The sequence below is a fragment of the Penicillium atrosanguineum genome (genome assembly GCF_028827265.1).
Source record: "Penicillium atrosanguineum strain IBT 20685 chromosome Unknown utg000003l_segment0_segment0, whole genome shotgun sequence".
Taxonomy (NCBI): Eukaryota; Fungi; Ascomycota; class Eurotiomycetes; order Eurotiales; family Aspergillaceae; genus Penicillium; species Penicillium atrosanguineum.
The window spans coordinates 3,645,051-3,665,331 of record NW_026623135.1 but is presented as its reverse complement, the minus strand read 5'-3'; the positions used below and the strand labels follow the sequence as shown (position 1 = coordinate 3,665,331).

The 20,281-nt window shown below is 51.9% G+C and overlaps 8 protein-coding genes across 8 annotated transcripts; 4 read left to right on the top strand and 4 right to left on the bottom strand.

The window, feature by feature from the left end:
* Positions 1 to 313: 313 nt before the first annotated feature.
* On the top strand, positions 314 to 3,172 carry N7443_004812 (ATP-binding response regulator; the record flags this gene model as incomplete). The annotated part of the gene is made up of 1 exon (XM_056884868.1): positions 314 to 3,172. The coding sequence occupies one exon, from the start codon at positions 314 to 316 to the stop codon at positions 3,170 to 3,172; it is 2,859 nt and encodes a 952-aa protein (XP_056743146.1).
* Positions 3,173 to 3,882: 710 nt separating this feature from the next.
* N7443_004811 (p24 family protein) lies at positions 3,883 to 4,742 on the bottom strand (the record flags this gene model as incomplete). Its single annotated transcript, XM_056884867.1, has 3 exons — positions 3,883 to 4,032; positions 4,131 to 4,513; positions 4,583 to 4,742. The coding sequence occupies 3 exons, from the start codon at positions 4,740 to 4,742 to the stop codon at positions 3,883 to 3,885; spliced, it is 693 nt and encodes a 230-aa protein (XP_056743145.1).
* Positions 4,743 to 5,011: 269 nt separating this feature from the next.
* N7443_004810 (SANT/Myb-like DNA-binding domain-containing protein) lies at positions 5,012 to 6,793 on the top strand (the record flags this gene model as incomplete). The annotated part of the gene is made up of 3 exons (XM_056884866.1): positions 5,012 to 5,108; positions 5,163 to 5,280; positions 5,335 to 6,793. 3 exons carry the CDS (start codon positions 5,012 to 5,014, stop codon positions 6,791 to 6,793), a joined length of 1,674 nt encoding a protein of 557 aa, XP_056743144.1.
* Positions 6,794 to 7,055: 262 nt separating this feature from the next.
* Positions 7,056 to 9,293, bottom strand: N7443_004809 (uncharacterized protein; the record flags this gene model as incomplete). The annotated part of the gene is made up of 1 exon (XM_056884865.1): positions 7,056 to 9,293. The coding sequence occupies one exon, from the start codon at positions 9,291 to 9,293 to the stop codon at positions 7,056 to 7,058; it is 2,238 nt and encodes a 745-aa protein (XP_056743143.1).
* Positions 9,294 to 10,834: 1,541 nt separating this feature from the next.
* Positions 10,835 to 13,307, top strand: N7443_004808 (5-methyltetrahydropteroyltriglutamate--homocysteine S-methyltransferase; the record flags this gene model as incomplete). The annotated part of the gene is made up of 4 exons (XM_056884864.1): positions 10,835 to 10,845; positions 10,902 to 11,237; positions 11,293 to 13,201; positions 13,257 to 13,307. The coding sequence occupies 4 exons, from the start codon at positions 10,835 to 10,837 to the stop codon at positions 13,305 to 13,307; spliced, it is 2,307 nt and encodes a 768-aa protein (XP_056743142.1).
* Positions 13,308 to 16,048: 2,741 nt separating this feature from the next.
* Positions 16,049 to 17,183, top strand: N7443_004807 (glycoside hydrolase family 75 protein; the record flags this gene model as incomplete). Its single annotated transcript, XM_056884863.1, has 5 exons — positions 16,049 to 16,315; positions 16,375 to 16,440; positions 16,491 to 16,627; positions 16,681 to 16,829; positions 16,882 to 17,183. 5 exons carry the CDS (start codon positions 16,049 to 16,051, stop codon positions 17,181 to 17,183), a joined length of 921 nt encoding a protein of 306 aa, XP_056743141.1.
* Positions 17,184 to 17,271: 88 nt separating this feature from the next.
* N7443_004806 (uncharacterized protein) lies at positions 17,272 to 18,472 on the bottom strand (the record flags this gene model as incomplete). Its single annotated transcript, XM_056884862.1, has 3 exons — positions 17,272 to 17,668; positions 17,722 to 18,209; positions 18,257 to 18,472. The coding sequence occupies 3 exons, from the start codon at positions 18,470 to 18,472 to the stop codon at positions 17,272 to 17,274; spliced, it is 1,101 nt and encodes a 366-aa protein (XP_056743140.1).
* Positions 18,473 to 19,387: 915 nt separating this feature from the next.
* On the bottom strand, positions 19,388 to 20,047 carry N7443_004805 (uncharacterized protein; the record flags this gene model as incomplete). Its single annotated transcript, XM_056884861.1, has 1 exon — positions 19,388 to 20,047. The coding sequence occupies one exon, from the start codon at positions 20,045 to 20,047 to the stop codon at positions 19,388 to 19,390; it is 660 nt and encodes a 219-aa protein (XP_056743139.1).
* Between the last annotated feature and the right edge of the window lie 234 nt (positions 20,048 to 20,281).

Sequence of the window (20,281 nt, the reverse complement as noted above, 5' to 3'; positions counted from 1 at the left end):
CAAAAGTGCGGAAGCTTGACTATATTTATTCCTATTACCAACTGCCACTCCCGAGGGTTGCACTTGGATCTGTTCCTGACCCGCGAACTCCTGTTTCAGCCAAAGGGCAAAGCGCCCGTTGTCTAGACCGCCCCGGTGGCCCCATAGAGCTCGGGAAAATCCCCTCCTGATCTCCCCTCCTGGCCGATTCAATCCTTGCTGACTTCTCGTGCTTTTGACCTCGATACCTGTTTCCTGGACAAGCCATGATCTTTACCCTACCGCCATAGAACAGCCCGAGAGAGCATTGTTTACCTACCACTCCACATGGACTATGTCCGAAACGCCCGAGTCCGATGTCCCTAACTCCGTACCGCGACCCGTCATGTCCTTTTCCTCCTGCAAGTCTGAAGCCGTCAACGATGGGCTTGCGACCGTGACCGAAGATGGGGACATGCAGTTTGACCCTTCGGGTCGCTCCTGGAACGATGGCGCTCAAACGACCGCCATTGAGCACCTCGTGACCCTCAAAGAGGGCTTGCACACCCCGGATACTGAGTTGTTCTGGAAACGGCTCATGGAAGATATCACGTTGATGGGCAAGGCCCAGTATGGATTCGTCGCCCGCAGAGTACATGGTGGCGAACCTATGGCCGAACTTGGCGGGCGGCGCCCGACCCTCTTCGGTGCCGCGTTCTATTACAACGACGGCTACCAGACCGTCGGGCTGCAGCGACACCGGTATTTCGCAGGCGGAAACCCTCTTTTGCATATGGATCATGAGCGACCCTGTCTGATTCCCGAAAACCTCAAATCTTTGGTATCATTTGGAGACGACCAGTTGCCGTTTGCTGCTGAGGCCTACTTGGCTATCCCCCTCTTCTCAGCCGGCAAATGCCTAGCATATCTCGGTCTGATGTGGTCTTCTGAAGGCCTCCGTACTCGAACCCTGTCCTGGACTTTTCTGGAAATGATGTTACATTCTCTCGAGGACAGGGTCGTTCAAAGACTCCTACTAGACGAAATGTTCACCGGCCAGAGTCTGAATTCTGTTCCAACGTCTGATACGTCGATTGTTCAAAATAACCAAACAGCTTCCTTCAACGACGCCTTTGATTTCACATCCCAGCCACTCAAACCGTACGCACGCAGCTTATCCCACGAGCTGCGGACTCCAATGCAAGGCGTGGTAGGCATGCTCGATGTTATGCATGCCACGGTCCGTGAAGCGATGGAGAGCAAGACCCCCGTGAAGTCGGGTGGTATCTTCCAAGCTCTTAAAGAGGGCATTGAGATGGTTCAAGACAGCGCAAGACGTGCTGTCGAAGCGGCCGACAACGTTGTACATGCCTATGATCTCAACATGCAAGTCCCCAAAACACCACAACGGGAGGAAGAGAACGGCATGTTTGAGAACCAAGGTCCGCCGCCCGTGACGAGTGAGCGTCGTCCGAGTGTTTTCATTGAAGGAAACAACATCGCAGTGAACCCGTACAAGAGGCGACGGAGTCTTCCCCTCGACATGAGCTCTGGTGGTCCAGCTCCCCGCAGGCAAAGAACCCGAGCATCATCATCGCGACAAGAACTATCACCTCGCAGTGAAGAAGTCAAGAATGCCGTCCACGAGAGTGAACAGATCGTTCATGCTACACCCGCCCGCCAAATCGAAGCAGTCATGGCTAACATGGTCGATCCTCGCCCATCAATCGCCGTTCGACGGTCAGCCCCCCACCTGCTACTGGAAGGCATCAATATGAACCTACGGGGTCCAGCTCTGCGTTTCACAAAATTGCGGGACCTTCTCCGCTTGGTGATCAACGAGTCTCTCCACGTTGGCGGCAGGCCTGACTCTGCTGTCAGCAATGCAACCGAGTCTGGTGAGAAAATTGAAATTCGGTCTAAAACGTCGAATGGAGAAATTCACACCAAGATTGTGGACTGGTCTGTTGACCCGGCTTTGCCCGACACCCTGCTTGCCGACGACAGGGATCTGGCTAAGTTGATCTCGTGCGTCTTTCTCAATGCCATCAAATTCACAAACAGCGGCACAATTACGTTATGTGCGACGATTGACACCAAAACCAACGATGTCTTGATTCGCGTGCGTGATACTGGCCCTGGCATTCCGGAAGCATTCATACCAAATCTCTTTAAACCATTTGCTCGCGAGGACGCATCAACGACTCGCAGTAAAGATGGATTGGGCTTGGGACTTCTTGTCGCGAAGGGTCTCTCGCGGAAGATGGGAGGTGATCTGATTTGTGTTCGCTCCTCGACTACCGGCCCCGATCACGGCTCCGAGTTCCAGATCCGTGTGCCCGTGAACCAGCGGGAGGCTTATAATCGACTTGGAACCCCGAATGAGAGGACCATGACACCCCCAATGATCAACGACCACTCCCGCCAGGGCAGTGCCAGCAGTTTCATCTGGGAAAATTCTGCATCCATCTCCCCTTCTTTGCCTCCGAGCCAGCTGCAACAACCGACACCTAGTACCGGTGATGAGAAATGTTCTGAGAGCCCGACACCGCCGCCAACATTGCCGCCATCCCGACCGATTCGCTCGCATCTCAACCGGGACTTCTACGATAAGAAGCTCGGCGAGAAGTTTCCATTACGTTTTCTCGTTGCGGAAGATAATCGAATCAACCGCCGTGTGCTAATCAACATGCTGCGCAAGCTGGGCTACCGGGACGTCCTCGAGGCTGCCGATGGCAGAGAAGCCGTTCAAATCGTACAAGACCTTTTGTCTGCGTCAACCACCAATAGCATCAACCCAGAAGGAGATTCTAGTGTCACTGCCCAGGCAAGTGATTTGTCGAAGGTGAAACCCATCGACATTGTGCTCATGGATCTCTGGATGCCCGAAATGGATGGTTACGAGGCGACGTCTCGAATCCTTCAGATGATGAATGATCACCGGAGGCAATATCCTGGACCCAACGATGGCTCAATGCAGATAGACAACACTGGTCATCTCGATTACATGGCTGTCGATCCAACCTCACCTACGATTCGAGCTCCGCAGCCTCCCACCGTGCTCGCTGTCAGCGCCGATGTCACTGACGAGGCGCTGAATCGTGCCTCGAAAGTGGGCATCAAAGGCTACATGACGAAGCCTTACAAACTTTCAGACCTCGAACGACTCATCGTTAAGTTCTGCGGTCTTACTGCCGACCCCGCCGCGGCGTAAGCACCAATTATTGACGAAGCCTGATACTTCCATTTTGCTTTCTGTTGGTCCTTTGGCAGGGACCGCCATATACCCCTAAAGTCGTTTCTGCAAGGAATGCATTCTTCCACGTGGCCTCGCGGCCTCCATTGCATTTTGAGCTGGAACTTGCCCTTCCTCGACGAGTAATCTACTCGTCATTGTCCATTTGGCGTCTTCTTTTCGAGTCGCCCTTTCCTCTTTGCCATATACCACTATTGGGCATTTCGTATTTACCCATTTCTATTATTTGTTCCGGACATAATGAATGATGACACTACGCACAATCAATCAGGGCATGCCCCTTTTACATTCTTTCAAAAAGAAAACAGTAAACTACGTAGCTACAAATACAGTTGAGAAAGAGAAAGAATAAGCAGTCATTACATCCATTATCAAAATCGACATCGCTCGAACCATGCGGCTCCAAGCATTCCACGCCCCTCTTTTGTTGAAACACAGACCCAAAGCAGACATGCCAGAGCTACTTCTAGCATATAACCAGAAAAATTGCAACCTAGCCATCGCTCCGGCCCTTCTCAAAAAGAAAGATAAACACCAAGTAGAAAACAAAGATCGATATTCGCGTAAACTGGGCGTGGGTGTGGTACATAGAGCTGGCAACCAGATGCAAGGTGAAGAAAAGGCTTAAACAGATTTAGATTAGCGAAACGTTCCCATCAACTTTCCATCTAGGTCAACTTCTGCTTGATGAAGAATGACCGCAGGTGCGAGAGCTGCCAGGCACAGGCGGCGGAGAGAACGGCCACCTGGATCAGGGCCCAGCGCACAACGCGGGAGTTGGTGGTCTCAGACTGGTCACGGAATTCGGCCTCGCGTTCCTATTCAACCATCAGTTAGACATTGTTCATATTAAGCCATGGATTTCCCATAAGACAGTCTCCTGCTATGGGAATGCCATCAGGGGCAGACAACATACCCGCTGGTACACCTGCTCCCGACGAATATCGTGCAACCGGCTGTTCAGATCACGAACCCGCTGCACAATATCCTTCATCTTGTCCTTATCCTCGGTCTCGATCTTGCTCGTCTCGCCAATGGCGATATCCAGGGAAACCTTGACGGCTCCTTGGGAGTTGGACAACCAGCCGCCAGAGGTAGCGTCGGTCTCAGCGGTGAAGCAGATGCGGTGCTGGCCGGCGTCAGCAGCGGAGAAGGTGAAGCGGCCAGAGTTGTTCTCGCGCTTGGAGACGACGCGGTGATCGTTGTCGAAAGTCTCATCGACCGTGATGAGCATCTTCAGGTTGGGGTCAACGGAGTAGGTGTTTGAGCCCTGGTTGATGACTTCCGTTTCGAACTTGCCTGTATATTGAAGATTGGATTAGTTGAAATGATCTCCCAGGCACAAGTGAGCTTGCAGTGATTCCATACCCGCTACGAGGGTGTCCTTCGGCAGGTCCTCGAAGAAGCACTTCGGTTGCCGACCCTCGACATAGAAGTACAGAGCATTGGCGGGGACGAGGAGAGAAAGAATGGAGAACAAGGCCAAGGCGGCCGCGAGCCATGATGGCGAGGATGTTGAGAGAACCATGGCTGGGAAGTTTGCGCAACTGGGGGGAACCTCAACTCCTGTCAACACGCGGAGTGTTGACCATCTGGCGACATCGCCGCCCTCACCGCCTGCCACCTTCGGCACTCTCCCTTGCCAGTCGCCGCGCTCGATTTTCATCGTCAAGGCAACTCCCTCCTCATTACTGCCATCTATTCTGATTGACACGCCTGTCTCGCCGACTTGACGTGGTAAAATCCGTGTACTTTTACCCGCAACACCCTACCTGAGCAGGGCTCACCGTTATCGCCATGGCCGCCGCTGCCGATGTGCGCGACATGCTGGACTTGCCGGCTGAGGGCCAGCCTCGACCTCACAAGAAGCAGAAAGTTGTGGAGAAGCGACCTGGTAAGTAGAATTGGAGCCTTTACTGCGGAATCCCACCTGACAGTCTTTTCGCAGAGGGTATCACACGCGAACTCTACGCGCTACTGGGCGAACGAGCACCGCCAATCGCTATCAACGAGAATAAATATAAGGGGCGCCCGAAGTGGATGAACAAGCTTCGAGTGCGACCATGGTATGTGTTATATATAACTTGAGAAAACTGCGATAGGACTGACTAGATTCACAGGCGCATGACTCCTTTCACGAACGGCGCCAGATCAGACGGTCTGGTCTTGAACCACTGGCAGAGGAAGCATGAGTCGACCCGGCCATTTGCGGAACAAGGAGCTCAGATGGATGTCGATGAAAAGACTGAAGAAGGAACGGAAGAGGCTCCAAAGTCGCTGGAGCAGGAATACAACTTCGCGAAATACAACGTCAAGGCACGCGTACCACGACGATACAACGATGAGGAGTATAACCGACTTTTGAGAAGCGACGCCTGGTCGCGCGAGGAGACGGATTACTTGATGGACCTGGCTACCGAGTATGATCTTCGCTGGGTGTTGATTGCGGACCGTTACGATTATCAGCCTCGCATGGATTCCGAGCCAGATGTTAATGCGATGGTGCCAGCCAAGCACGTTCGCACAATGGAACATATGAAGGCGCGATACTACAAGGTTGCCGCTACGATTCTGGCAATTGAGCACCCACCAGCCGAGATGTCCGAGGCCGAGTTCGACATGCATGAGAAGATGCAAAAGTTCGACCCCGAACGAGAGAAGGCGCGCAAGGACCTGGCCTCACTGCAGCTCGACCGCACCGCCGACGAAGTTCGCGAAGAGGCAATGTTGCTCGAAGAGCTCAAGCGCATCACAACCAATGAGCAGAGCTTCATCGCCGAGCGCCGCGAGCTCTACTCCCGCCTCGAAGTCCCTATCAGCGTCGGCAACACAGCCATGTATCAGTCCAGCCAGGGCTTATCACAACTCCTCCAAACTCTTCTCCAAGCGGACAAGAGCAAGAAGCGACGCTCAATCCTCGGCCCCGATGGCGCCGTTGCCAGTCCCGCCGGCCAAACACCCACACAAGCCGGCCCTCTCGGTCGCGCCGAAACACCCAGCTCAAATCCAGCTGCCAACAAAAAGGGCTCAACATCACAACCCCAGCCCATGGTCCGCACGCTTACACCAGCCGAGGAAGCCCGGTATGGAGTCCAGCACCACGAACGCGTCACAGCAGGTGTCCAATTCCGCAGCGACCGTGCCCAGAAACTCACACAGGCCAAGTCAAACGTACAAACACTCAAACTGGCCGGGGCACTCGCCGAGCTCGAGATTCCCGTGCGCCTGTTCATGCCCACGGAACGTGTCTGCAAGGACTTTGAAAAACTTATTCAATCCGTCAACTTACTGCTTGACGCCCGTAAGGTCTCCGAAAAAGTCGAAGGCGAGATTCGCGTTTTGGAAGCCGCTAAGGCCGAACGCGAGCGCAAGTCGAGAGAAGCTGCCGGTGACTTTTCAAAGGGTGATCACCCAGTGAAGACCGAGGCCGAGGATGGCGGGAATAGCGGGCTGGACTCAGCGGCTGAAGCTTCCGCTCCTGCCGATGATGGCGAGGATGAAAAGGATAGGACCCACAAGCGGTCTGCGAGCGTACTGAGTGGTGTCAGTGATAAGAGTAATAAGCGACAGCGGCGGTAGATCTAGAGGTCTTTTGAATTACCTAGATAGGGACGGAAAATCTACTGGACTGTACGATACAATTTCGTTTTGAGCTTGATATGATTGATACCTCTGTACGATTAATGAATTTCTGTTGGGAGTTAACTATCTATAATCCAATTTCACTCCACCTTTCACTGCCAATTAACAATAGTAACATGCCTGCTGGGTATAATAAAGTCATTGACGCTCCGCTCATATAGGCATTAACTCTTTTGTTTTATCATCATAAGTCATGGAATCAGTAACAATCTTCAGTCGTGCACAAGTCCCACAATACTTGGCTACCGCGGTTTGCCCAGCGACTGCCATCAAACGAGCCAGGCATGCGGAGACAATCCCGGTAGACACTCGCCGGGTCTTCTGTTCCGCTGCTTTTGGTGGAGTTTGTCCGTCTGGCACTGTTCGAGTCACACTCAAGGAAAGCCGTGGAAGTCTGGGAGGTTTCTTGTTTGTGCACATTTGAGAGGCGAAGACTTGCTCGACGCTTGGAAAGCTTCAACAGCCATCGTGAGCTGCGTGGATTGCTTGGGTGCATCTGGCCAGCTTGGTCTTCGTCCTCGTCATGCTGATCTACAGTAAGAGGCTCCGTTGCGGAGGGTTTTTGTTCAATGTGCCCATTTGAGTTGCCTCCAGTGTCTCCTAGATTACCGACGGAGCGCCCAATTGCCGAGCGTGAATCACCATGGCTGCCTGTCTCATGGCCGTCTAGTCGCTCTTCAATTTTTCGGGCTCGATGCACATTCATGGATCGACTGAGTCGGGCCCAGCGGTTTGCAGAGGCATCATTTGGATGAATGCTGTAGTGGGAGCTTTGTGGGACCTCGCAATACTCATTCTGAGCCGTTGGAGGCACTTCTGGTGCACGGACATTCGGAGGTTTGGTTTCATCCACCCAGACTGCACCAGTCTCATGGTCTCGACTGGATTGATTGGCTCGACTTCCCATGACACCCCCCAAATAAGGCCGCACAAGATAATCCTTGGCTGAGCGAGGAGATGTTCTGGCTTTGGGAATAGTAGCTGCTCCAATTTCACGGCGCTTTGCGTTCATAGGAGGTGGGATCGGGCGAGGCTCTTGAATAGTTGATTCCATAGCTTCCCCAAGACCCATCCGACAATCGTGGGATGGAGATTGGAATTGACGTTCATTCTTCATTGGCGGTCTCCAGCCCGTTACTTCACTTGAATGTCCGTCGTCACTTTGATGTTGGGTCTGTGCCTCCTCAGCATCTGACACCGGACTATAGCCATAGCCAACTCGCCTGCCTCCTGACATCCAACCCGCACTGACCCTGCGCGGAGAATCGAGATTATTCGGGCCATAAGGGTAGCGGTGATAATATGGAGGTGAGTTGGCAGCATCACAATGCTCGCGGAATCTGCTTTCATGAATAAAGCCATTATCCGTGACAGGACTTCCACCTTGACGCTTTCCATTCGTTCCCTGGTTGGTATAAATGGGGGTTTCGTGGTGAATTATCGGAGACTGGACACGCGGCGATATATTTTTTGAACTGGGATGACTGCTTTGGTGAGAGTAAAATGATGATGGAACGCGGCGATTGCTCTGCCCCTGCTGTGACCTCTGGCGAGGTTGAAAGTTCTCATGCGAAGAAGACATAAATTGGCCATGACGATTATTACAAGCAAGATCAATACTCGAGGGGTTGTGCGAACCAGAAGACATGGTATGGGAAGCGAGTCGATGAGATATATTGAGATCCCCCAGATGAAGTGCCCGAGGATCTGGTTGAGACATGGCCAAAGTCCCTGGAAGTCTCTTCTTGGCTACCAGGGCATCCGTCGACAGGTTTGGCACAGACCCTGAAGTCGCCGTGTCATTCCTTAGATCCCTCCTCAAGTATTGATTCCAATGGACCATGAGATTAATGTCATCTGCAACGGCTGATCCAACAAGAGCTGATGAGTGCGTTGAAACCGATGGACCAGAACCCTGGCTCGATGCATTCAAATCGGGGAGGGATCTTGCAAGCCCCATCTGCAGACCATGTTCTCCACGGGTGCGCTCATCCTCGAGAGCTGGATGCTGACTGTTCGCTTCACGGACTGGACGAGGGATACCTCTTAAGCTGCTTTTGGGAGTCGGTATATAATGCAACCCAAATGGGGAATCACAAGAATCTGAGTTGTGTGGTGACTGGTCCGTTGTCCAGCGCTCAGATTCATCCCGTTCCTGGCTTCTTTCTACGAGATCACTCAAGTCCACCCTGCGAAAGCCTTGAGCTGCAGGCGAGGCTGCCATATGGATCGCACGGGTTGGAGTCGGGATAGTTCGTGCATCGCTGTCGTACCCTCTCTCGTTCATCAGACTGCTCCCCATGTCTTCCAGTACCGTGAGTTCTGTCCCAGACTTCGTTGTGGACCTTGCCTTGAGGGAAAAGGGAAGACCAAGTTTGCCAGAATCATGGTGGCCATTTGAAGTTTTGGCCTCTCTCGAGAAGCGATGTCGAAGCATATGAGTGAAGGTTCCGGGCTGCTTCTGACTCAAAGGTGGAATATTTTCAAATTCAGATAGTGGCCCTGATATAAACAGTCAGTGTTTATTCTTTATACAATACTAATTGACAGGATGTGAAAGTGCCGGGTGTAGGGCATACCTTGTGCCTGGCCCTGCTGTGAGGCAACCCCAGCGTGGGTGCTTTTGTAGGATCGAGCAACCTCCGATGGCGAAGCCGGCCTCGGTTTTCTCAGCCAAGGACAAGTGAAGAATGACATATCGCATAACGGTGAAGACTCGAGCGGAAGGAAGAAGGATGAATCCCACGATGTATGGGGTCTTTTTCCCTATGCTGGCAGCAGGTGCCCTGCTGTGCTCCTTCCACAGCACGGATACTCCAGATCCACATATGTCTGTTCATGATTATTACCACGGTACCCGTCATGATAGACACCTTGACTTATTCAACGAGCTTTACGCACTTGAAAAGCATCTGGGTCAATCAAGAAATGCAGAGCCGGTTGAGAATACTCGGCGGGTCGAGAGGCCGATCTCAAATAGGCTTAACCCAGCCTCGAAGACAAGCCCACGTCGAGTCTTGAATGGTTCGTAGCTGTGCAATTGCCTAGGAACAAAACTCCAGCCACGCCGAGTGCGATAAACCGTGCAATGGCAATAATTTTATGTATTTTGCTCTATGACAAGATTCTCTTGCCTCCGCGGCCAGCTTTCCCTAATAAGTCCAGGCAATCGAGCCAAATGACTCCTGAGAATTGATCTACTGATCTACACGATTGCATTCGAAGATGGCGCGAAGCTAACTGTAATTGTCAGCCACCGATGCTGATTTGACCCGACCCCGGTCCTATGTCAAGGTTGACGCTTACATTACTCCGCGACAAAGTTTGTCCTTTTCCATGCTTACTCCGCGCCCCTCAATTGCTAATTATCACGGACAAACATGTGTATTAAACTCCTAGATGAAAGGCATGGAAGCTTAGCGGTGTGCAATTGGTGCAGTGCATAGCTAGCGTCCTCGGGATCCGAGAGGAGAAGCCGGTCAACCCCGCGTCAGCGATACGGACTTTGCTCAATTGCAGGAGACAAAGCGAAAAACAGATAGTCCTAGCAGTAGCAGAATTGAAATTGCTCGAAAGCATAGCATTACCGAAATTACTGGAACCATTGAGACTGTTATATTATTCACAAGAACCTCGAAAAGTGGCTATCGCCTCGTGTTAAGATGGCGTGATCTCCGCCGATCACGGAGACCCCTGTTGGGGTAAAGTTACATAAAGATTACCACAGTACACACTAAAATTTGGCTATATAAGTGGGGCAAGTGCATGATGTGACAATACCGATACCTGTGTGTCGAATTGCCCCTCCATCCCGTTGGGGTTAGTCTACAACCACGGACCTCCCCCTCCATTTTTCTTCTCGCTCTTCCCCTTCTTTCTCCCTCTTCTTCTTTTTCTCTTCACAGGCATCGAGGTCTTTTTCATCATCTCTAAGACTCCGAATTCCCCTTTCCCTCTTTCTCACACACATCCATCAGAATGGTTCAATCGTATGTTGCTCTCTAGCCCGCTGTTTGACTGTTGGACATGACACTAACTGGTTTAGATCCGTTCTGGGTTTCCCCCGTATGGGTAAGCTCCGTGACCTGAAGAAGGCCACGGAATCTTACTGGGGTGGCAAGATCTCTCGCGAGGAGCTCCTCGCTGAGGGCAAGCGTCTCCGTCTCGAGCACTGGAAGATCCAGAAGGCTGCTGGTGTGACTCAGATCCCCAGCAACGACTTCGCTTTCTACGACCAGGTCCTGGCTCAGTCCCAGCTGTTCGGTGTCATCCCCGAGCGCTACAGCAAGTACAACCTCGACCCTATCGATGAGTACTTCGCCATGGGCCGTGGTCTCCAGAAGGACGGTGTCGATGTCCCCGCCCTCGAGATGGTTAAGTGGTACGTGGACTAGACTTTCTATATAAGGTGGCCTCTTGCTAATTTTTTTTCCCAGGTTCGACTCTAACTACCACTACGTCAAGCCTGCTCTCCAGGACAACCAGGTCTTCAAGCTGGATGCCAACCCCAAGCCCGTTGTTGAGTTCAACGAGGCTAAGGAGGCCGGTATCATCACCCGCCCCGTTCTCCTCGGTCCCGTCTCCTACCTGGCTCTCGGAAAGGCCGACCGTGGTCAGACCGTCGACCCCATCGACAAGCTGAGCGATCTCCTGCCCGTCTACGTTGACCTCTTGGCCCAGCTGAAGGCTGCTGGCGCTGAGGATGTCCAGATTGACGAGCCCGTCCTCGTCTTCGACCTTCCTGCCAAGGTCAAGGCCGCATTCAAGCCTGCCTATGAGAAGCTTGGCAGCCTCGGTGCTAAAGCTCCCCGCCTGACCGTTGCTACCTACTTCGGTGACATTGTCCACAACATCGATGTCCTTCCTGCCCTTCACAATGTTCACTCCATCCACGTCGACTTGGTCCGCAACCCCGAGCAGCTCGACACCGTTGTTGCTGCCCTTGGCCCCAACCAGGTTCTCTCTGCTGGTGTCGTCGATGGACGTAACATCTGGAAGACCAATTACAAGGCTGCCATCGAGAAGGTTGAGGCCGCTATTCAGAAGCTCGGCAAGGACCGTGTCATTGTCGCCACCTCCAGCTCCCTTCTCCACGTCCCCCACACTCTGGCTTCCGAGAAGAAGCTCGACCCCGAGGTTGCTGACTGGTTCAGCTTCGCCGTCGAGAAGGTCTCCGAGGTCGTTGTCATTGCCAAGGCTGTCACCGAGGGCCCTACTGCTGTTGCTGCTGAGCTTGAGGCCAACGCCAAGTCGGTCCAGTCTCGCGCTACCTCCAAGCGTACCAATGACCCCGATGTCAAGGCCCGCCAGGCTGCTGTCACCCCTGAGATGCACAACCGCTTGTCTCCCTTCGAGACCCGTATCCAGAAGCAGACCGACCACATCAAGCTCCCCTTGTTCCCCACCACCACCATTGGCTCCTTCCCCCAGACCGGTGAAATCCGCAAGCAGCGCAACCTGTTCACCAAGGGTGAGATCACTGCTGAGCAGTACGATCAGTTCATCAAGGATGAGATCAAGATGGTCGTCGAGGAGCAGGAGAAGCTTGGCCTTGACGTCCTCGTCCACGGCGAGCCCGAGCGTAACGACATGGTCCAGTACTTCGGTGAGCGCCTGACTGGTTACACTTTCACTGAGAAGGCCTGGGTCCAGTCTTACGGCTCCCGCTGCGTTCGTCCCCCCATTATCTACGGTGACATTAGCCGCCCTGCCCCCATGACCGTTAAGGAGTCCCAGTACGCTGTTTCTATCAGCAGCAAGCCCATGAAGGGTATGCTTACTGGTCCCATCACCTGCCTGCGGTGGTCTTTCCCCCGTGACGACATTCACCAGAGCCAACAGGCTCAGCAGCTGGCCCTTGCCCTGCGCGACGAGGTGATTGACCTCGAGAAGGCTGGTGTTTCCGTGATCCAGGTCGATGAGCCTGCTCTGCGTGAGGGTCTTCCTCTTCGCAAGGGTAGCGAGCGTGACGCCTACATCAAGTGGGCCGTCGATGCTTTCAAGCTGTCCACCGCTGGTGTCACTGATGCCACTCAGGTCCACTCTCACTTCTGTTACTCCGAGTTCCAGGACTTCTTCTACGCCATCGAGGCTCTTGACGCTGATGTTCTCTCCATTGAGAACAGCAAGTCTGATGCCAAGCTTCTGGAGGTCTTCAAGGCCAAGGACTACCCCCGTCACATCGGTCCTGGTGTCTACGACATCCACTCCCCCCGTATCCCCAGCGAGCAGGAGATGAAGGAGCGCATCGAGCAGATGCTTGTCCACCTCGACCCCAAGAAGCTGTGGATCAACCCTGACTGTGGCCTTAAGACCCGTGGCTGGGAGGAGACCCGGGCTAGTCTGGTAAGTTTTTTTTTTTTTGTTTTCAAAGTGTGAAGATTGCTAACATGCCACCCAGTCCAACCTTGTGTCCGCCGCGAAGTTCTTCCGCGAGCGCTACGCTTCTTAAATTTTTTCTCAACACAACACACATCTTCCCTTTTAATTTCTTAATTGGGTGGGGCGGCAATCAACCTGCCGCCTCCAACACGGGAGTTTTTTTTTCTAATGATGAGTTACGACGATGATACCAAATCTCAACATATGGGTTTCAGCGAGGGTTTGTGATCAAGGCACCAAAAGCGGGTTACCATAGGGTATGGTACGGAGTTCAACATTTCTAACGATTTCAACATGGGTGCCACCAATTCAGGTGCCAATCTTTCAACAATTTTACTCTCCCTCCTTTGCTTCTGCATTTGCAAGGCATCGGACTTGGAGACGAGACTGTGTAGAATTAGCTGTGAATACTACTACTACCATTCTATACTACTTTTGTTCAAGTAAATGTAAGACTGTAAATCCGAAATCCGAGACTTTGTGAGTGCTCCTAAATGGTTGTTCATGCTGGGCACCATGACATCGGGTTTGTTCTCAGTGATGCAGGATGGATTGGATCGAAAACAATTTCACAACTTACACCCAGTGTCATTGTGGATCATTACAAACATTGAGAGAAGGAGTCTTGGCACAATACTACGAGGAGAAATCTGCCTGTGACTAGAGTCTAGGGGAACCCACTCATCTCCAACGGACATCCTCATTGGCGATAATGACAGAGCGAAGCCTGAATCAACCCGATCCATTTCGAGAGGACGGTGCCATTTCCGAATTGGCCGGAAACATAATGCCGATACACAGTGTGCACGAACCTGATGTTCAACAACTGCGATATCGTGGTCTAGGCTGATCGGATGCTTCACTGATGCTGGAAGTTTGCCAAGAACTGGCGCACACGCAGAGCCTCAGTCTCATTCGCACAAGTCGCTCATATTGGATCAAGACTGGGTTGCACGAGTGCCTCGGACGCGTGAACCAGAGCTACAGGATGTTAGATAGCGCTGAAAATATGTTTCCCTCTGCTCAGGTGGGCCCTTGAATACGATTTGGAATGCTCGGAATGCATTGATCAGGTCATCTATCTTCAGCATCAATTTCACCAACACGAGGAGAACGTTACATTGCGAAAAAGACTGATGTAGACCCCTTGGTCTCATGGAAAAGAATCTATACTGACGGGAAAAATCTTGAACACAGCTCGTGACGAGTTTTTTCCTCTCCAATACATTGCTTCTTTCTGCCCTGGCAACAAAAAACGTGCCTTTCATGACCGATTGTTGGCGGGAGGCTGCAAAAGAGTCATTGAAGAAAGATGATGTAGTCACGAGCACGCGTCCGGAATTGGTTCTTGCTGACCTTTACTGCGAGCTCACTCAAGATGAAGCCAAGGCAATTCGCACATGGGAAAACAATCATTGGCCAGTTCACTACCACCAAAGAGGTGCGTCAGACCGACTACCTCAAAGTCGGAGCCGTGGGAATATGTCAGACGAGAATATGTTAGATGAGGCCAGAGAACGACAGAGATGGGCTTGAGAGGCTAACCAAGGCTTTATTGGCGACGGGGGATGTTTCAAATGTGGTCGCAATCTCATATGCCCTTGGCTACTATGATGCTAACATTGACACTGAGAGCCATGAGTGGGAGCCTGAATCCGAGAACATAGTGAATACTTGTTCTGGGCCATACTTTATCAAGCAAAGTATATATGACCGGTTGTCTCAGTGTCCTATCTGCTTTGACCGGGCTTTTTGTGAGTCCTCTGTGAACCTCTTGCCGGAGGAGAAGTCAGACATGAATTGGTGTAGCCCGAAGCATCTTGAATACTTCATTTATACTCCTTACTAGCACGGGACCAGAGGGTGGATGGGACGGTCATGAGCTTTTCTGGTTGGGTGCTTTGAGAAAGAAGTGGGACTTGTAATCAGTTGATTTTAAAGGATTGCTATTGTTTATGCGCTACCTTCATACCATTACAGGAAATGCTCCCGCTTGCCAGTCACACACCCGGGTCTTTCAGCCTAGGACTTGGAAACAATTCGAGCGCCGGCAAAGCCACCGGTGAATCCGGACCGAGCAGCGAGGAAGCACCAAAACAACGTCGCCTGCATAAGCCTCTTCCCGTCAGCCAATTGCTTGTTGCCATTTCGGTCGCGAAAGGCAAGTGGATTCCTTCTCTTCAGGTTACCTCGGCTTCCCCGGGTTCCAGATAAACTCGGCATTGACCAATAGCAATCTATCCAGAGGGGCACGCGGGCGCCAGGGGCTGAAACAGGGTCCGAAGCCTTAGAATCCATCTTGAAGTAGTATGCAATTTCTGTTTGCGTATATGGGTGCTGCTATTGGAAATGGGATCGTTTGTTTCTTTTTTATTTAGCTAGATTCTTTTCTGGTGAAATACAACATTTTATCTCTGGAATTGTCTTTTCAAGTACCCTCAATGCGTTTTCGACGTTTTAAGATACGACGATCTCAAGTACGTTGAAACCCCGCCCCACTCCTCAGCTCACTACTGGCTCAGGCGTCCCTTCGGCTCGCCCAAAATACAAATAGGAATTGCCTTTTTCGTTCATCTTTCTCAACTTGCAGGGATCAGAAACCGAGGGCGCCTCATTCGAAGATTCAAAACACCATGTGGGATCGCGGCAAGCTTCATGATGACTAGTATGGCAACGTTATATCCACCTAGGTACTGAGCCCGGCTCCTTTAACCTCCGGCTGGAAATATTTAAGAGTCCTACCTCCGTCCGCAGATAGAGCGTATTCCAGCTTCCTCTACTACTTCTTTTTCATCAGCAGTCAATCACAGTATGGCATTTGTATCCTCAGTCCTGGTAGCATCGCTGGCTCTTCTTAACCCAGCGTTCGCCCAGAGCGTTGATGGCTCGAAGTATAACAACCCAACCGCCGGACCTCCCTCGAGCTATTTTGCTGCCGCTACATCGGTCCCTGTCGCTGCTCTGAAAAGTGCTGCTGCAAAGGCCAGTACTGCTGCAAAGGACGCGACTTATCCTATCAACAACGATGGTGGTGCTGCTAAGGTTACCATTCATAGTGATTGGTCCAAGTTTAGCGAGGTAGGTGGATTTCAAGACCATCAAGTATTCAGTGAACTCATTCTAACCTCTGTGTACAGGGTGCGGCTTTTGTTTGGGTCGCCGACATGGATGTCGATTGCGATGGTCTCGACTACAAGTGCAAGGTATCTTGAATTCCGCCCTGCGGCCGATGAAAACTGATGCACTGTCACAGGGAAATCCGGACGGACTGCCTGATACCAACTTCGGTGCTCTGGCTGCATATGAGGTACCATGGATTGTGATCCCAGACAAGTTCGGCACTACTTACCAAAGCGTCCTCCCTGGAAACAACATTGGTGCAGTTATCTGGTGAGCATCTCCGACCGGAAATGAGAAAAGGGTTCGAAAATAACACATTTCAGCGACGGTAAAATGTTCTACGGAATCTACGGCGATTCCGATGGTGACACTCCCCAGGTTATCGGAGAAGCTTCGTGGCTCATGGCACGAACTTGCTTCCCCAATGATGACTTGAACGGAAATGCTGGCCACGGTAATGTCGATGTGACATGTAAGCTGAACATCAAACACTCATTCCGTGCACATTTACTAACTTTAGGAAGACATTTTGTTCACTGGCAAAGACGCCGTGCTCCCGAGCAGCGCTCTCAACAAGAACTACATCACCAACTTTACCACTCTGCGGTCGATGGGCGACAATCTGATGGCTGCTCTTGCGAAGAACTTGGGTCTATCTGGTGGGTCTGGAAACCCTACCACCACTTTGACTACAAAGACTATTACCGGTACCTCTCCTACGGCTACATGCACCTGGTCCGGGCATTGCGCGGGGGCCTCTTGCTCTACCGAGAATGACTGCTCTGGTGATCTGGTCTGCAAGAGTGGAAAGTGTGCCAACCCTTGAATGTAATATAAGGATAGGACCAAAGGGTTCAAAGGTTATCATGTATCGAATGAACTATTCAGCTAGCTAGGTCTTTGACATGCTGCCTTCATTGCTTGAAGAGACACTCCAAATCATGCCTCTCAAACCACTCTTTGTTCTTTCCCCATCCTTGCACAATCAGATCCCTGCCGACCTTCACAACCTCCTCGATTTTTTCCTCGCTACCCCAACCAGCGACCCGACTGCCCCAGACAACCAGGTGGACGCCCACATGAATGGCAGTTCTGAAGGCCATATCATCGCTAAGAGGTCCATAGCCCTCCAAGAAGCCTTGAATGGCCCACACACCGCAGTCCACATTCTTGAAGAGCTTCGTTTCATACAACTCAGCAATCATTTGTCCCAGATCCAGAGCTCGGGTCCCGATCTGGCATAGTTCCCAGTCAATGATAAAGAGGGTAGTATCAGACTGTTCAACGAGTGGAACATTGGGAATAAGAACACTAGTAATCACGTTAGGATCTCCTGACTCAAGATTGAATAAGGAAGAACTTACTTCCCGGTCCAGAAATCACCATGAATGATTCCAAATCCATCTTCATGATCGCGTTCCTTCATCTCCGCTGCAGCGAAAGTTTTCACTTCCTCAAAAACATCCCGACTCTCTTCCAGAACACCTGGGAAGTTCGCAATCGTGTCCATCAGCATGGAGTAGTTGACGTAAAACTTCAATCCTTTCATCGATTCATTCTGGGCAAGGAAAGATCGGATTTCTGCCTGCTCGCCTTTCCTCGCCCAGTCATGGAATGACTTCAGCCAACATCCAAGCGACCGACCGAGCAATCGCCCTGAAGACGCCGACACGTCACGGCACCAACCCGAGAGAAGAAAGTTCTTCAGATCCAGTGAATTAGGCAAATCTTCCAATATCTGCGTGTTTCTTTCTCGATCAAAATTAAATACACGGGGCGTTTTCACAGTGATATTTCCCTGGGAGTGGGACGGTAGACCGTCGAGTGCTTGAAGGATGGCTTCTTCGAAGTGCTAGCTTCAATTAGTCCTCAATCCTTGATCGCAGTGCAGAAACTAACACATCGCTTTGCATCGAGCTTGAAATCCTGGTTGGAGGCCACATAGTCCTTGGTATGCTTAATGATGATTGAATCCGGAGACGAGGGTGTACCCCTGTAGACGAAATTGGCGGTGCCGCCAGATAGGCGCGTGAGAGAGGAGCATGCGAACGGAGTTTGAGAGAGCTGCTGGGTGATTTGATCGCGTATCTCATCTTTGTCTTCGGTGTTTGCCATCTTGGTGTGCATTCTTCAATATGTGGAGGAGATGTGCATTATCTGCTTGAATATGGACCCTGCACTAGGCCACTTCCAGTGCCCGCGATGGAGCGGAGAGCGCCAAGGCTTGCCCCACGGGCGATCAGCCACACCCCGCAGTGACTCACGGGCATTGGCGATCGCATTGAATTGTATTGTCTAGCGTTCATGAAGATCGCGGTCTGGTCATCTGAGGCTGACAAGTCTCTGCCTACTGAAAGTCTAAATCCTTAGGCATCTAGATTCACAAGTGGAGTGATGATTCGTAACGCATGTATTGGCCCTTCTATCTGGGGCTACGATGAGAGGAACATTGCTTTCAAGGCCACAAAGGCCAGATCTCACATTCAAGTCAAACAAAGGAAAAAGAAAAAGCCATCTCACCTCGAATCTCAATCCTCAAGCTTCTCCACAAACGAGTGAGTCACTAGAAAATAGCCAATAAAACCACACGGGCAGCAAAAACTTGCATAAAGCAGTCGCAGCATTGCACCCTTCTCATTGGCCGCCAGACACATATCTGCAGCTTATGGAGGGGCACACATCCATGGCCCTATCAAGGCCAACAGAACTATAGAAGCTCAAGCAGGAAGAATAAAAAGTCCCCGAGTCACGCCAAGGACCCAGATCGTTTCCCAGATGGGAGTCCGATTCGAAGTCTTAGGATGACTCAAACAAAGGGCCCGTGGGCGCATCCAAGCAGGCCCGGCTCCCTTGTTCCAGCTCCAAGACCGGAGGTAGGGGTTACCAGGTGGATTCCACGCTGGTGAAGACCGGCTTGCGGTCACGGGCAATCAATGCCGTCAGATGGAAATGAATCCTGTCGCAGTAAAGGCGGTTCGTAAAGCGTATAAATAATCATCAAATGCATAGTTTAATGCTGTCAAAGCGGATTTAGAAGCGGTAGTCTGCGCCTCGGCGGCGGATTCGAGAGGACTCGAATCGCTGCTCGGAGCGCTCGCGGTCGGAGCTATAGAGCGAGCCACGGCTGGATGGGCTGCGGGACATTGAGCTGCGAGGGGATTGATAGACGATAACGTGGCGTCTGTCCTGGCCTGGAGAGCGCTCAGAGCGAGGAGCTCTCTCGATGATCTCTGTTGCGGTGCGCTCCGGCTCCGGGGAGTATGAGCGGGATGGACGGACTTGCTCGATCACAGGTCGGCGAGTTGGAACATAGATAGTGCTAGTTCTAGGAGAACGGACGGGAGAGGCACGGCCACGACGAGGGGAGTTGAGGGTCAGGCCTGCGGCGACGGCGTCGAGGAGGTTGCGGATGGAGTTGGCTTCACGGGGAAGCTTGACTCTCATCAGAACATTACTCTCTTTGTCCACGACCGAGAAGTATTTTCCGTCCTTGCTGTATAGATATTTGGTCACGTCGATGGCACGAGGGTGGCCGCGCTCGCAGAGGCTGTCTCTGGGTTGGTTAAGGGCGGTGGTACACTGGGTGCAGTGACCGACGTGACGGTCAAACTCTTCGACTACGAGCTTCTCCGCGTCGTCCATGTCGCGGACGACGAGGGGAGGCTCGACGATTCCAGTTTGGCCAGGCATGGTGTCGGGACGGGTCAAACTGGGTTGACGTCGCGGGGACTGGCGTGGTCTTTCTATGGTGACGGAGTGAGGGTTGATATAGTACTTGGTGGAGTGGAAAGGCGACACCGTGACTGATGTCGAGGAGTCACGCGGGAGACGGTGTGTGATCACCGTATAGATAGGGTGGAAATAGACAGAAGTAGACGACGTGGTGGGATGTGGATTGTAAAAATGTAACTGAAGTGAACCGTG